Raw genomic sequence first — 15,196 nt, 5'->3', positions numbered from 1 at the left:
GGTCAATTCAGCAGGTCCCCTTGTGTTAAATGAAGTGATGTTGATTGGTGCGTTTTTTAAGTTACTGGGTGTAATGATTGTAATCAAACATATTCTGTGAACTGGTAGTTTCCTACCGATTATGGCGAACATCGTTGATTCTGTAGATGGTTGCTCGTAACGATGACATAACTCGGCAAGGTAAGGCTAAGGCACAGGGCAAACGTTAGGTTGTGAAGGTGAAAACAGAGAGGATCGAGACATATAGTATTGCATAAGCCATTGAGATTCATTAATGTCCTTTATCCTGCCAGGCCCATGTACGTTTACACTGACTTGACTGACCAGGTAATGTTTGACGTCCACTATAGCTCAATTTCTGATGATACTTAGCACAGGCTTCGAAACTAATAGTTCAGTTTTGAGGTGGTACGTTCCAGTGTATCGGTTTAACATACTATGCATTGTCGATTCACTGTTGTATATCGATGTGCTCCAATAGCCATATACAAAAGAGACATCTTGCTTAATAGTGACGTCAGTAGTCGCCTGACTAAAGGTCGAGACACGCGCATTGCACTATGTCTACATAAGACTATGGTAATATCTGTCCTTGTATATCCATAATATTCTTTATAGTCTGGCCCGAGGTCGTGCTGTAGAAGTGCGCGAGATTTCGAGCTATAATTGTTCAAGATAGGAATTGAGTTATAGATAAATGTCTTATCATATACCTTATAAGTGTAATTAATATTTTACCAATGCGTTAAACACACGACGTAGTTGAGAATCACGCGTTTTGTTTTGAATGATCAAAACCGGGCGCGCTGCGGGAAATTATTGCCTTGATGTGAGGGCGCCCCTCCCATAGCGTTATGAGGCCGAGCAATACGAGGTATATGATAATAGACAATACGTGCAGTGTTTGCAACTACTTCTTAAAACGAACACTTACAGTATTAAAATTGTTTCCACTCGGAGTCATGGTAAATACATGTAAATACATGTAATGACCTCATAAGTACTTGTTACTTATACGGTTATCCAGGATAAATAAAATAAATAAATAAATGACTGACTAATAAAGGGTACCACTAAATCGCGATTTGAAATTTGCCATTCTATGAAATATAAATTAAACTCAATTATATTGCACATCCCCTAAAAAAATCATTCGATTCAAATAAATGCAATCCTGTATAGTCAAACTGTATCTAGTTACAATACCTTAAATTAAATGAAATTCAACTTTATTTTCAAGGGGGACTATCATAAGAGTAAAATGATATACTGATACAGTATAACTTATCGCGATTCAGTGGCGGCCAATAATAAATGGTAGTAGCGTTGCGCTATTATGGATGATTAGGCTGAAACATTTGTTCAAACATCTAAAATGATTCACCAAAACTTGAGGATCTAAGTAAGTGGTGTCATAAACTATTTAACTTACTAATAATAATGCAGGTTAACTTGACGAAAGAGAAACTATACATATCTATGTACCAATTATACTCACACTTTTCTAAGATGGCGACACTACTCCATGGCATAGCTGTGACAAAACAGCACTATACGCCGTTTGGTAATCTCTACTAAAGCTATTCTTTCATAAAAATCTGACGTACAATTGATCTTACTATACGCAATATGTACTATATAACCAATACGCCAGATCAAGACCAACGAAATACCCCCAAACCACTCAAAGAGTTTATCGGTTTATTTGTATCAATTATTACATCAACATGTCGTGGGTTTTCAATGTTTAGTGTTTCGCCTGTATCAACATATGCTAATCAGTCTATGTGCAAGTGGATATAGTGACAATGTTAGAAATAAATATCCTAAATATTAAGTCCAAGATCTCGCCTCTGTTACGAAGTTCATAAGTATTCATGAGTTTTTACGCAATTTATATATGACAGTTTCTATGTATTTCTTTTGTTTGCCGTTTACTATTATAGACTTCCTGCTTCTGACAAGTTGTCATACACAAAGTAAACATGGCAACCAGTGCTATTGACGTATTACCTCCCGTGCGAGTGATGTTATGGGCACATGGTAGATCAAGGTCAATTGTATTCGAACTAGCAATGGCATCAGAACCATCAATGAAAGTATTCCATGAACCATTCGTCATGGCATATTATTGGGGAGAACAAAGAATGTGTAGTGATTTGTTTATTTATGGTCCTCCAGCTCCTGGCTATACATATCAGGAAGTGAAAGATACATTAGAGGGAGTGTCATGCCCAGAAAAAAGTGCCATCTTTGCAAAAGATATCGCAGGATGTCTTGGAGGAAAAGAACACTATAAATACCTACCCACTGGTTATGTTCACACATTCCTGATTCGTGATCCGAAGGCATCTATTATGTCTGCATACAGGTGTGTTCTAGCTGAGTGCAGTCGTATGGCACGTGACGTCCGAGATGTGACCAAATGGGTACTCGAAATTTTCCAATATGAAGAAAACTACAATCTATATAAGTACATCACAGAAGAATTAAATCTACCAGCAATAGTTGTAGACTCCAACATCTTAATAACAAATCCAAGAAAAACTTTGCAAAAGTATTGCTCAGCAACGGGTATTTCATTTAGTGAAAACTTCTTACATTGGAAACCGGGAAACATACGCCATTTTCCTGATCACATGCGATCATCGCAGTTTGTCGAGGTGTATTACAAATCCTCGTACGAAAGTTGTTGTTTTCAGCCATATACACAACCCACCATTGATCTAAGTGAGTTACCAGATGAATTACAACAGCATATTGACGATATCATGCCTTTGTACACAGAAATGGTTGGAAATTCCTTGTAATTTTGTTAGTACCAATAAATCGATAAAGTCAAATTCAAATTTAATCAATCAATCAATCAATCAATCAATCAATCAATCAATCAATCAATCAATCAATCAATCAATCAATCAATCAATCAATCAACCAATCATTCATTCATTCATTCATTCATGGGCGTTTAGTTTTTTTGAGAATGATTGGATTTGTATTGTGAAGTATGAACTAAGAATGCAGCCAATATATGTATCATATTCACCATTCTGATCTCAGGAACTTCTCAACCAAGAACGATTTGATCACACATTTCGCAAGGAAAATGTAATAATGTATATTTTTGATAATCATTGTAATCATGACAATTATTTTAGAGAGTCAATATACTATTTATTTTAAGGCGAGAGGGTCGTCACATGCACATGCGCGAAAATTGAGTCCCAAGTGATGATAACAACACACGCTAAAAACGCAAAGGCTCATGGGAAGACGCTTGTCTGTAAACAATAACATCTGACACATGCACAGGTGTCGACTCCCGCTTTAAATATATATATATATATATATATATATACAAGAGAACTGGTTATGGTTGTGAACCATAGCTGCCTCAGCACAAAGGGTGTTGTGTAATACCAGGGAATGTAAAGGGAAATGTATTGTAGTGTTACCTCTGTGTAATTTACAATATATCTGAATTAACCTTCACTGTTAAGGACAATATTGGAGTAGAAGCAAGGCTATGCAAATTTTGCGAAATAGTAGTTAGTTAGAATTACCAGACATTGTGGGATATAAAGAAGTGGCCTATTAACCCATGAACATACTCGCATATATCCGTACATATCATCCTGTTTTATTGTGTGGGACAAAGCTGTCATGTACACAATCATAATAACTGGAAATGGTTTCACAACAGAAAAAAAGTGTTATTGCTGTAAATAATTATGAACAATAAAAACTGAAATTTAGAAAAACTATGAACAAAAAATAATGAAACTCTGTGATTTTCTGTACAGTTTCCAGGAAATTATTAACCGAACCATAACATTTATAAAAAGCAAAACGTCAAAACGTACAGTTTGGTGACATAAGTCAAATTTTGTATAGTTCAATATGCATACAACCACCCATATACTAGTACATTTTGACAATAAACTCCTCTTTCACATTGTGCAAATACAAACAAGACATTAAACCTTCCTGACAGTAACATGTAAGCATTGTATAAACCCGAATGAAAAGTCTTGAGTCACGGCGAATACTTTTATCAAGTAGCCCATTTAAAAATCTTTTCAACTATCCCAGGCCAATCATTAATTAAATAATATTAATTTTATTAACACTTACACAATCCCCAGAGGATTTGGCAATGGCTACAAATGTTTAAGAAAGAATAAAAGGTTAAAAAGAATTAAATACATAAACTAAAATAAAAACATACAAAAAACTAAGTTAATACATTACTGTAACAGAGAAAGAAAATATTAAGACTAAATTATTATACAATAAAAAGATAGAAAAAATGCAAAACTTAACTGGGAAATAAAATTGTCACTGGGATTGCTGTCTTATTTCAAAACACTTCTTTAGGTACTTTGCTACAGGTGTTAGACCACTGTTGTTTAGCAAGACTATGAATTGTGTCTTTGGTGACAAATTTTGGTTTTTGCAATGAAGATTTCAAATAAGACACCTTTGCATGACATCATTAGGTGATACTCATCTTCTACTTGATTTTGATCACAAAGATTATATAATATATTAGCAAGGGGTATTCCGTTGTGTCTGTCAGTCAAGTTATGGTCACTGAGGCGCAATTATTTCAATTTTAGCGCATCTCAATATTTTGCAGGGTAACAAGGTAGGTTTCAAAAGCAAAATTGTTTTTTATTTCTTTGTATGTTTTTAATTTATTTATATTTCATTTTGTTTTGATTATTTGTCGTTTTGTAATTCACTTTTCCAAGTTGATATAAATGATGTTTGTATATTTTTATTAATTTGTCCTAATTGCCTTGCTGTTATAATTTCATTGTTGTCAACCAGGTTAGACTGGTTGATGTTATTCAAAAGGAAGTCTACCATTTACTATTAATTTCTTAATAGTAATAATTTACTATTAAACTCGAAAACATCGTAATGTTATTACTTCTACACCAGGTAACACCAATTAAAACCAACATCGATTTAGAATTACTGTGGCCAATGACATTGGAATTTGCTCTTCCATAAAGCAGCAGTTTCCCTCTTCTAATAATCAAAACTACCCTTGATACCATGGAGAAGTATGTCCATTGTTTCACAACAACGACTGTCCCAAGAGATTTTCGTCTGCTCAATTTCTCAAGATAAACGTCCTAGGGTTGTTTTGTTTACTAGAAGGAAATGTCCCTTTCTTGAATCAATTTTCATTGCACAAAAAAGCAGCAAATACTGTTACTGAAACACAGAATTGGCATGATTTTTTTCCTTGGCCATTCACGCACGCTGCAAGTCAAGACTTTTACTTTTAGTTGTTGACAGCCGATGGATGATGATGGATGTATTGTGACGTATTTTGACCCCCCGGATTCTGACCTTGCATTCATGCCACATTTACTGCCCTTTCATACCCGTTCAATTTCCTTTCATTATTTCATCCAGATTCTCTGATATTTTATATTTAAAACCAACCTTTATTTTGCAGTCATTCTAGTTTTCACTTTTCTAAAATTATCTTACTGATCAAAAGATTTTTCTCTCCCATCATGCAATCTCCCACAATACTTCCGCAAACACAGAGGCGATCGCCAACATATCTACAAATAACCCCGCTCTTAGGAGCTGAGGTCATAACATGTCTCTATGATCCAAGTAACAAGTAAGGGTAAGAGGTTACTATCACATGCCCCCAAAATGGAAGATATTCAGCATCTATTGTTTTTTTAGTGATGTGAAAGATTACGTTATGCAGATTTTGTGGCTTTCTTCAGATGCTCAAATTGCACAGTATGGTGTGATATGATGCTCAGTTGCTGCTATTGGATGACAAGACATATAGTCTGCGGGGTTGAACTTGCCAGGCTCGTATGCTACTCTGCATGTATACTGCAGTAGTTTCATCAGAATTCATCTGTCAACTGTGAATGGTTTTGGGGTGCATTGTTGAAAAGTCGTACCAGTAGCGAGTGGTATGTGATTACTGTAATTGCATGGACAAGTAAATGCAGGTTATGGTTATTCCTCATAGGACAGCTAAGTATGTTTCCTACTTGCAAATATCTAACTGTGTGATGGCTGAATAGCATTTCTGCTAAGATTAGTGTAATGTTCACCCTGAATTTTATATATGTCATCAATGATATTCAGTACTACATCTAGCTCTTGAATAACATAGAGCTGATTATGTTTTGAAAATGCACACTCAAACATCTGTATCTAAATAATGTTTCGAACAAATTGAGGTATCGTGACCCAGGGGATAAACTTATATTGGTAGCAGCAAGAATTTACATCATTCATTGTTGGTGTGATGTGACATTTTCCCAGAATTGTTTTATTTACAGCACGGTTATCCACACGATTGTTCATTTGGTTTCTTTGAGTCAAAACTTGTAACATTCAACAACGTTTGTGAGTGTTGAGGTAGAGGTACCCACATTCCATCTACTTTCCACCTAAATTCCTGGATGTACAAATGGAAAGATTCTCAGAGAATGTGAAAACACTGACACTCCAATAAATTTAATTTATTACTGCCTTCAAATCCTCTCCTTTAAGTATAAGAAACCATACAGAGGGCATATAAATACTATGTAGAATGGAAGGTCGAAGATATGGAAAGTAAAGTGAGCTTATATAGATCAGTAAAAAAGTTTATATCATAGGAGGCTGGGATTTCAAAATTGGCATAACACTATATTTTTTACTTCAACATTGTATAATATATAAATTGATTTAAAAATAACATTTTTAAATATAATAATATGACAATTTCCTCACAATATGGCAATTTATTAGAAGATATTGCCATGAAACTACAAATTCTTGATTATATATAATAAACCAATAAACATTGCAAAGCGATTTTTTGCCAACTTTCTCAAAAATTATCCTAAGATAATTCCATGCTACTAAATGAAGATGGCATTTGAATAAGTATGTACTAATCATTACCAATCACGACAGTCTTCTATATCAGCGCCCGCCATATATCAAATATATGAGCATGTATATTATACATATTTAAGCAATAACCCCCGCCGAAGGCGGGTATACCACGAGATATTGCACAATTCACGACATATATGCACGAGCCGCAGGCGAGTGCATATATGGAGTGAATTGTGCAATATCAAGTGGTATACCCAACTTCGGCGGGGGTTATTGCTATTATATTATACCAGTATATTGACAATTCGATAAAACTTGTAAAAAAAGAGTTTACTTTCATCTACTAAAAGATCATGATTATGGCCCTTGAACATGAATATTTATAAGAATAGTATGTACGCTGAATGCATACAAAAATTACATGCGCAACACAGTTCAAATTGAATACAAACTAATTTTTATTCCACATGAAAATGAAACATATCCACGTTGAATAGAGCAGCGTAAACACACAAATTAGCATAACAAAGGATGACCTTTCTGACCTTTTACTGACGCACAACGCGATTTGAAATACAGGGTCGTGTACAGTTTGGGTCATTTAAACAACGGATTTTCCACGTTTTCATTCCGGCTTTTGTACAATTTGGACTGTAATTTGCCCATTGAAAGTACAGTTGTGAAATAAACCGGTTTTGTGACTCAACATACTACTTGTAACTGTGGATATTTGACGTTCAGCGGTACTTGGTTCGACCGAAATTTGAGACGCGGCGGGACGCGGTGTATCATGTACGGCGACCGGCACAGCGACCTCAGTTCCAACATCTGACCTGGATACCTTTGGTATAACCAAAGTTTTGTGACAGTATGACTGACAAGTTTTGTCATTGTTCTGGGGTAAGTTTGATGGTGTAAGATCGGATTTTCGCATCGTTTTTGTGACACGTACATGATATGCCTTGTCTCAACTCCGGCCGAAAGACTTTGCACGCCGTCGCTCTAATACAGTGGTTGGTGAACACTCGTCACAAATCTGTAGCTTTCGAAATTATCTTCATCATCTCCTGTAATTTATTTACCCATAGTGGAGAATTACAATACCATATATCGTCGTCGAATCCTGCGTTGTCCCGTGTTTTTTGAAACAGATGGCAATTACCCGGGTGCACTGCAATTTTGTCAGCTGCCGCTACCGGACACCGGTTGTTATTGGTGGCATACATTTTTGCCTGTGACTCATAGTTTTTTGCATTTTTATGTCATTGAATTCCTCAATTATATCTTGTACTTAAAGATCATGTTTTCTTTGTTGGAAGTTCGCAATCCATCTCAAAGTAACAACATTGAGAACATAGCATTCTGGCGTTCGTGTAGGCACCTCACGGTGTTGAGGGACAGTGGTTTAGGTTTGTGTGGCGAACGACAATCACCCAACGACCGACGCTCACAACTTGGATCCCACCATTAACAAAAAGCAATATTATAGTTATATAACTTTTCAGATGTTTTTAATTCAGTATTTTTTTTAATATTCTTCCAAAATTCAACCACTATATTTCCCTAAAAATCAAATAATACCGGTTTTATGTATTTCCGTATTAAACCTGTAGTCAATTCATGTTCCAGGGCCACTTGGTTTAGCCGTGCATTATCAGCCAATATACCATGGATTGCATATGCAAATTTTGTGTTTGGACCAATCAAATCAATGGATTAACACCATCAATATACTGGTATAATATAATTGAACATATATCATTGAGCTGCTGGCTACTGGGAAACAGTCGCACACATGTCAGGAAACTGAATGAGAGCAACATATTTAGTTAATTTTAACATGTACAAATCTCGCAACAACAATAAATATGTGACTGTATATAAGACATCAATATGTAGTGGGTAATTTTATGTTAAACAGTTAACAAATTGAACCAACACTGAAAGTCTTAAATAAAACCCGTTTTTATCTACGTGTATGTGTACAAACTCATGGCTAGATTAACATGTCATCTCCCACGTTTATCACTCTTGGATTTCCTTTGATCCTAGAAGGGGCCATTTTCAGTCAGTTGAATTGTCTTCCTCTTGAATTGTGACATAAAACTTGACATGACTATGATCAAATTGTATATTGTTATAGTACAAATTGTTATGATACAAAAACCTCACAGCACATTTCATAAATAAAATATATAAATATAAATATAAGAGAAACAGGGGAGTGCACACATACGTAACAGTAGACATGATAAATTGTTTTATAATATCTCATTGCAGTGACTGCACACAAGACTGCACACTGTCACACAGTTCCTCGTTAAGGCGAAACGTAAAACTTCATAATTTATATTTGTTATTACCACAAATATTTATTAAAACACTATAGATAGTTGCCTACACTAAAACATATTATACACACTAAGTTTCAAGGACTTAAAAATAAAAAATTCAGTCATCCATAACATTTTTTAAGAAGTCTACCAATGAAGAGAATAATATCTTATGTAAATGATTAGCTGTTCTTTAAAGAAGTTACCTATGGGATTTCGTACACGATCATACATTTAGACGAACATGTACATCGACTTTTTCAATCTGGAATATCAGTCAATGCAGCAGATACTACTGTTTTTGTTGAATTGATGGATGTTGAAGGCAAATTATTTTGTGGATTTTTGTTCAGGAGACATAATTTCTCTTTCTGTTTGCTTTGATAGTCTCTCCACCATGTCCCTGTAGCACATATAAATGATCCCAGCAATACTAAACACGCACCTGAGATTGCAAACCCATTCGGAAGTACTGATAAGATACAAACTTGTAACACAAAAGCTACAAATAGTTGTATGTTAGCCAGTAATGTAACTGTGGTAGCTTCTTCAAGTTGGAATGCTTCAAATCGACAGGCTTCGGCCAGTGCAGAAAGAATGACAAACGCCACAGTTTCCAATGCCGTGCTTCTACCCATTGACCACATGGATTTATCAACAACAAAAGTCAGTATTAATGAAGTGGTACCTGCTATGGCGCTGATATAGAATAACACAACTGTAAAATTAATGTGTTCTTCTAAGTATCGTGCTAAAACACTAAGTAATGATAATTGGATCGATGCGAGAAAAGCAAGTGCATAGCCTAGTGTTGCCGAATCACTAGTATTTTCTGAGGAATTGTCAGAAGTCCTGTCCTGTGACAACAGTATAATGGCAACGATATTGATAACTATGACTACGCCATCCGTGGCATATGGGGTTTCGCGTATAACAATGTACGCTATTATTGGTGTTGCAATAGGTAGTCCACCGTGAAATATTCCTAACATGGTTGCCAAATGACCCATCTTCAGTGAATATAACAGCGATGACAAAAATCCAAACCACAATAGTCCAATTAAAATTAAAACAGCTCGGTCTTTGCGATTATTGCCTAAAATATTTTGTTTCCTGTATATTATATAAGGAAGAATAGATATCAATATTCCAACATTCATAAAGAACTCGGCCTGGAACACTGGCATTCCATCATTCTGCACCAATGTGATAAAGAAGGCTGCAAAACCGTTGAAAATACCGGATAGCAATCCCAAAATAGCTCCAACAGCAGTATATAGACATCGTCTCCACCATTTTGGCAATGAATCACTGGTGTTAGTAAGGCAAACTCTCTCACAGAGTTCTGACCATTTCAACTTCACAGGTTCATTTTCTCTTTTTTCACTGTTCATTGTGGAAATTGAGAAAAAATAACTTGAACAAATGTGGTTGTCAGAGCTGCCTCAGTTGTATAAAGTGACCTACCAGCATACGTACCACATAACCAATAGTTAAGCTCATTTATTCATTTTTAACAGGCTATTAATATATCTCATTTTAATATTTAAATTTGCCAACCATATTACAGTATAACGATCTGAAGCCCTTTGATTAAGGCTAAAAGCTGGAATGAAAAATATAGTAGTGTATATTAATAATGATAACTTCAAGCCAATCATAAAAGTATAATTGACAAATATTCACTTGAATTCACTTGAACTTGGGCAACAAGATTGTCAACTCAATTCAGTAAAGCAGATGTAAATAGTAGGAAACCAGAACCTGCAAGTTAGTTAATACAAGTGATTTTTACGCAGACCTTATGAATCCTTGGCTTTTTCACCTACCACAGTGACAGCGGCACATGGCGGATGGTTGCCCAATCGGAAAAGATGTTGGAAGGGGGGCGGGGCGTCGCCCCTCCGAAATAAAGTTAAAATCCTTTGTCTCATCAAATGTTGCCCCTCGAACTAGCGTTTCAGAAGGTCTATATTTCAAAAGGTTTAAGGGGGAGTATGGCCCGGCCCTCCAAGTAAGGTTGCACATTCGGCGCACGGTTAGTGAGCAGATCTCGGCCCCATGCAAAATTGTGTGCCGCCGCCTGTGTACCATGCCTAGATGCGCGTACAACATGCTTGAACAAATCCGACACTTATTTTGAACACTGTAATATAGATCAATAACAGAGATTATCGGTCTTACAAGAAAAAAGTGCAGCAACTATTCGGAAGAATTTGAAATGCCCTGATAAGGTAATGGTTGTAGCACATATTTAAGATATTTAAAGCAGCTTTAAGATCGAGATCAATAGATTGTTTCTGCTGTTGTGAGTAGATCAATTCAGGGTAAAAATTATGGATGATCTGCAAATTATACATTGTGCTAATTTACACAAAGAAGACCGTACATAAAGGGGAACACGGTATCAGCATATGTAATATTGGTCACACTTTATTTTCCTAAATGTGAATATTTATAGGATGACCTTGTACCGAATGTACTATCGTTTTAAACCATTGAGTATTACTGATTTCAGCATGGTTTGATGGTGGAGGAAAGCGCTTGAAAGCGCTGTTGCTGAAATGACATCAGGCCAGACACTGAAGAATATATATGGACTAATGATACCAGAAAACGTTAGATATGCTTATAGAAAAGTTATTGTAGGTTATAAATATTAATATATATCATACAAAATCATCCTAACTCCATACAGACAGTATGCTAGTGGAAATTTTAAGTAAAATTATCTAAAATTAAGTAAAATCAATACAATCAACCCAGCACATAAGGGCACTAACTGACAATTATCATTGAAACAAGTTGAAATGCTAATGGGTAGCACTCAACTGACATCACTGCACGAGGTGTGTAGGACAAACAACAACAACAACAACAACACATTATTGTTATGAATGAAGGCCAAACCAAATAGAAATATAGTCGATCATTGTCCAACACAGCTATTTTGTAAATCAATAGAGGCAAATATATTAAACATCACTCAAGTACCAGTGGCTAACCACCGTGAATGGGTTGACACAATGGTACATTCAGCTCAAGTGTAACACAATATAACAGATGGCGAGTATACCATTAACCCCAACCATCTTTGACCCAGAGTGGTCACTAGCACAAGAGAACAATGAAGTATTAGCAAGGATCTTTTTATTGAAACTTGTCCTATTTATTTTATACATTTATGCTTTGGAAATGCTTTGTGAGATGCTAGGATAAACATAGTGTGCCAAGTTTGAAGGCACTGCTATTATTTTGGTTCACGTTGTTTTGACAACTTAAATACATATAAATCACAATCTATTAATGATGTCTTTGTTATTTTCATCTATATATATATGGTTAAAGGTTGGAAAAATGTAGTATGTATTTAATTTTGTAAGTAAAAAACACCAGTACATTCTCAGTAATACAATCGTTATTTTATTAGAAGTATTAACATCAAATACAAACGTGGAACTACATATGTTTGAGAACTTGCACCATAGTTTGTCACCTGAATAGACCTGGTTTCACCAATGATCTTTCACATGGCTGCCAAACATTAGTGGTTGTTGCATTATCAGTAGACCAGAGTTCAAATCCTACCAGAGGTTGATCACAAAAATGTTCGACCCCACACTGGGCGTGATTCGTTCACTGACGAATGCGACTTTGATTGAGGATAGCAGGTGTCTTTGTTCGAGGGCCTGGTTAATGATTTAGTTGTCGTGACTGCGAAAGAAATCCCGACGGGATTTATTTAGCGGTCTGGTTAGTTTTCGCGATCACGCTAAAAGTACTGAAAAAAACAGTTATTTCTTTTTGTAAAATAAAAAAGAAGTTCCTACTTTGCCAGTCTACAACTTTATGTGCACGTGTTGCAATATGAAACTTCTCGTCTTACTCATCATGCATTTTGTAAATTGATTATTCTGAAATTCACCATGCCATAAACTACAACGTCTGTCTTTTTCTAGATAATTATGTTTCTATTCTGTGTTTCTACAACTATTCAAGAGTGTCTTTGTTCCTACTTTCACCCAATTCATCATTTGTTTTTACGTTAACAGGCACTTTTACAGTGTGTATGACCGGTATCGGTTTTGGCGCCAGACTAAAATAAAACGGGGGATTGACGCTGTTCAACAGAGCTTTGTTCTCGCCCTTCTCGCGTTGATAGTCTCTCCACCACGACGCTAGAGCACACAAGGCAGATCCAAGAAAAACCAAACTAGCTCCCGCAATGGAAAACTGATTCGGAATCTCATTTAGCACAAAGGTTTGCAGAAAAAATGCGACAAATAGTTGGATATTTGCTAGTAAAACGATGGTTGTCGCCTCTTCCAACTGTAGTGCCCGGAATCGACATGCATCACCCAAAGTGTTGGTAATAACTAGTCCAATTGTATGTAACGCCATTCTTGTACTCATTGACCATATCGGATGTTCCACCGTCAGAGTCAAAATAATTGATAAAATAGAACCAATTACACCAACATAAAGCAAAACTATCAAGACATGTGTACGTTCACCTAGATATCTTGCTGACACATATGCAAGAGACCACTGGAATGCGGAAAATATAGATAACAGATAAGAGACTAGCTCGCTAGACGTGACATCATTAGTTCGGCCCTCAGCTCCAAATATTCCCACTGGTTGCGCCAATAACAGTATACCAGCGATATTAATAGCAATGACAATTCCATCGACAATGTGAAGAGTTTCTCGTAGTATCATCAATGCTAATAGTGGCGTGATGACTGGCATTCCGCCACGTGATATCCCTGTAACATTTGCCATGGGTCCTAGGAGTAACGCGTAACAGAATGCGGAAAACCCCCCGAAATAGAGAACGGCAACGATCGATAACACCCCTCGTTCAGTGTAACTGTCTCCTGTTATTTTCAGTCGTTTGTAAGTTATAAACGGAATGACGCCAATAAACATTCCGATATCCATTAAGAATACTATCTGAAATGAGGGCATCGCTCCTTCCCGTTGAACTACGTCGATCCAATAGGCTGAAAATGCCAGGAAAATACCGGCTAAAAGCCCAAAGGTAACACCTCGCATTGAATGCAACACCATTATACATCGTGACATCCGCACAGTGTACGGCTTTTGATTGACTGGATCCGATGATTGCGGAATCGATGGGGATGCTTCTGATGACATATCAGCTGCCTTGGCTTTCTCGGTTGACTGCATCGTTGTAGTTGTTGTGGATTGACGTGTCGTCTTGCAAGAGTAAATATTACAAACGGTATTACGCACAGTATCCTCCGTTATGGAAGATGCCTACATAGCCACCATATTGTTACTGTCAACCCAAACCAATCTATCGACTCAGCAGATTATATTAAAACTATTCCAAAAATAAATGAGTTTAGGGCGTCGTCATTTTAAATAACTCGATGCAGGTAATTTAGAAAAAAACAACAGCAGATAAATATGAGCTGACGCACGTTTTTAATATTCACTTGCTGTCAAACAACATAAACTATTATGATCATCATTTTATAACCGGGAGTTAAAGTAACATTAATTTATATTTTTGCTTGTATAAAGCACTGTCAGATAATTTAGAATATCCGTAAAATGATCATTGAAATGTATGATTACTTGTAAATATTTGTTATTAATGGTAATATTGACTAAAAATTTAGCCACAAAAGACCGTATTCTCGTTAGCTTACAATCTGGACATTTGAAAAGGAGCAAGTGTATTTTTAGGCACGGTGTACATTGTATTTACAATAAATTATTAACATTTAAATAAGACCCCTGCTAAAATGGACTCCTGGTAGCAAAATAAGAATGACATCCCAAATCAGGAGATATACAGAAGATCCGCTTTTTAAAAGGAATATTTGAATTTTTAGAAACATTTGGCTGATTGCATTTCGTGTATTATCAGTGTAGTCATTCACATCATGTCTTAAATAGTATGACGACGTCATCTGTTCATTTCCATGCCAATATTAACCGAAAACACAAAA

The 15,196-nt window shown here is 36.0% G+C and overlaps 3 protein-coding genes across 3 annotated transcripts; 1 reads left to right on the top strand and 2 right to left on the bottom strand.

The window, feature by feature from the left end:
* On the top strand, positions 1-2,849 carry LOC146733075 (uncharacterized). Its single transcript, XM_085492008.1, has 2 exons — positions 1-180; positions 1,947-2,849. Exon 2 carries the CDS (start codon positions 1,986-1,988, stop codon positions 2,808-2,810), a length of 825 nt encoding a protein of 274 aa, XP_085348134.1. The 5' UTR covers positions 1-180; positions 1,947-1,985; the 3' UTR covers positions 2,811-2,849.
* A 4,470-nt stretch (positions 2,850-7,319) lies between these two features.
* Positions 7,320-10,606, bottom strand: LOC146733074 (uncharacterized). The gene has a single exon (XM_085491979.1). The coding sequence runs from the start codon at positions 10,604-10,606 to the stop codon at positions 9,473-9,475; it is 1,134 nt and encodes a 377-aa protein (XP_085348105.1). The 3' UTR covers positions 7,320-9,472.
* Positions 10,607-12,612: 2,006 nt separating this feature from the next.
* LOC102808867 (solute carrier family 35 member G1-like) lies at positions 12,613-14,520 on the bottom strand. The gene has a single exon (XM_006817141.2). It carries the CDS (start codon positions 14,403-14,405, stop codon positions 13,203-13,205), a length of 1,203 nt encoding a protein of 400 aa, XP_006817204.1. The 5' UTR covers positions 14,406-14,520; the 3' UTR covers positions 12,613-13,202.
* Positions 14,521-15,196: the final 676 nt, after the last annotated feature.

The sequence above is a fragment of the Saccoglossus kowalevskii genome, chromosome 17, assembly GCF_978046115.1.
Source record: "Saccoglossus kowalevskii chromosome 17, keSacKowa6.1, whole genome shotgun sequence".
Lineage (NCBI taxonomy): Eukaryota > Metazoa > Hemichordata > Enteropneusta > Harrimaniidae > Saccoglossus > Saccoglossus kowalevskii.
Note: the sequence above shows the minus strand (reverse complement) of the source record. Positions and strands in the feature narration are given on the sequence as shown.

Bases quoted from the DNA above. Each gene is read 5' to 3' on its own strand.
- LOC102808867 (XM_006817141.2), bottom strand. From the start codon at position 14,405: ATGCAGTCAACCGAGAAAGCCAAGGCAGCTGATATGTCATCAGAAGCA.
- LOC146733075 (XM_085492008.1), top strand. From the start codon at position 1,986: ATGGCAACCAGTGCTATTGACGTATTACCTCCCGTGCGAGTGATGTTA.
- LOC146733074 (XM_085491979.1), bottom strand. From the start codon at position 10,606: ATGAACAGTGAAAAAAGAGAAAATGAACCTGTGAAGTTGAAATGGTCA.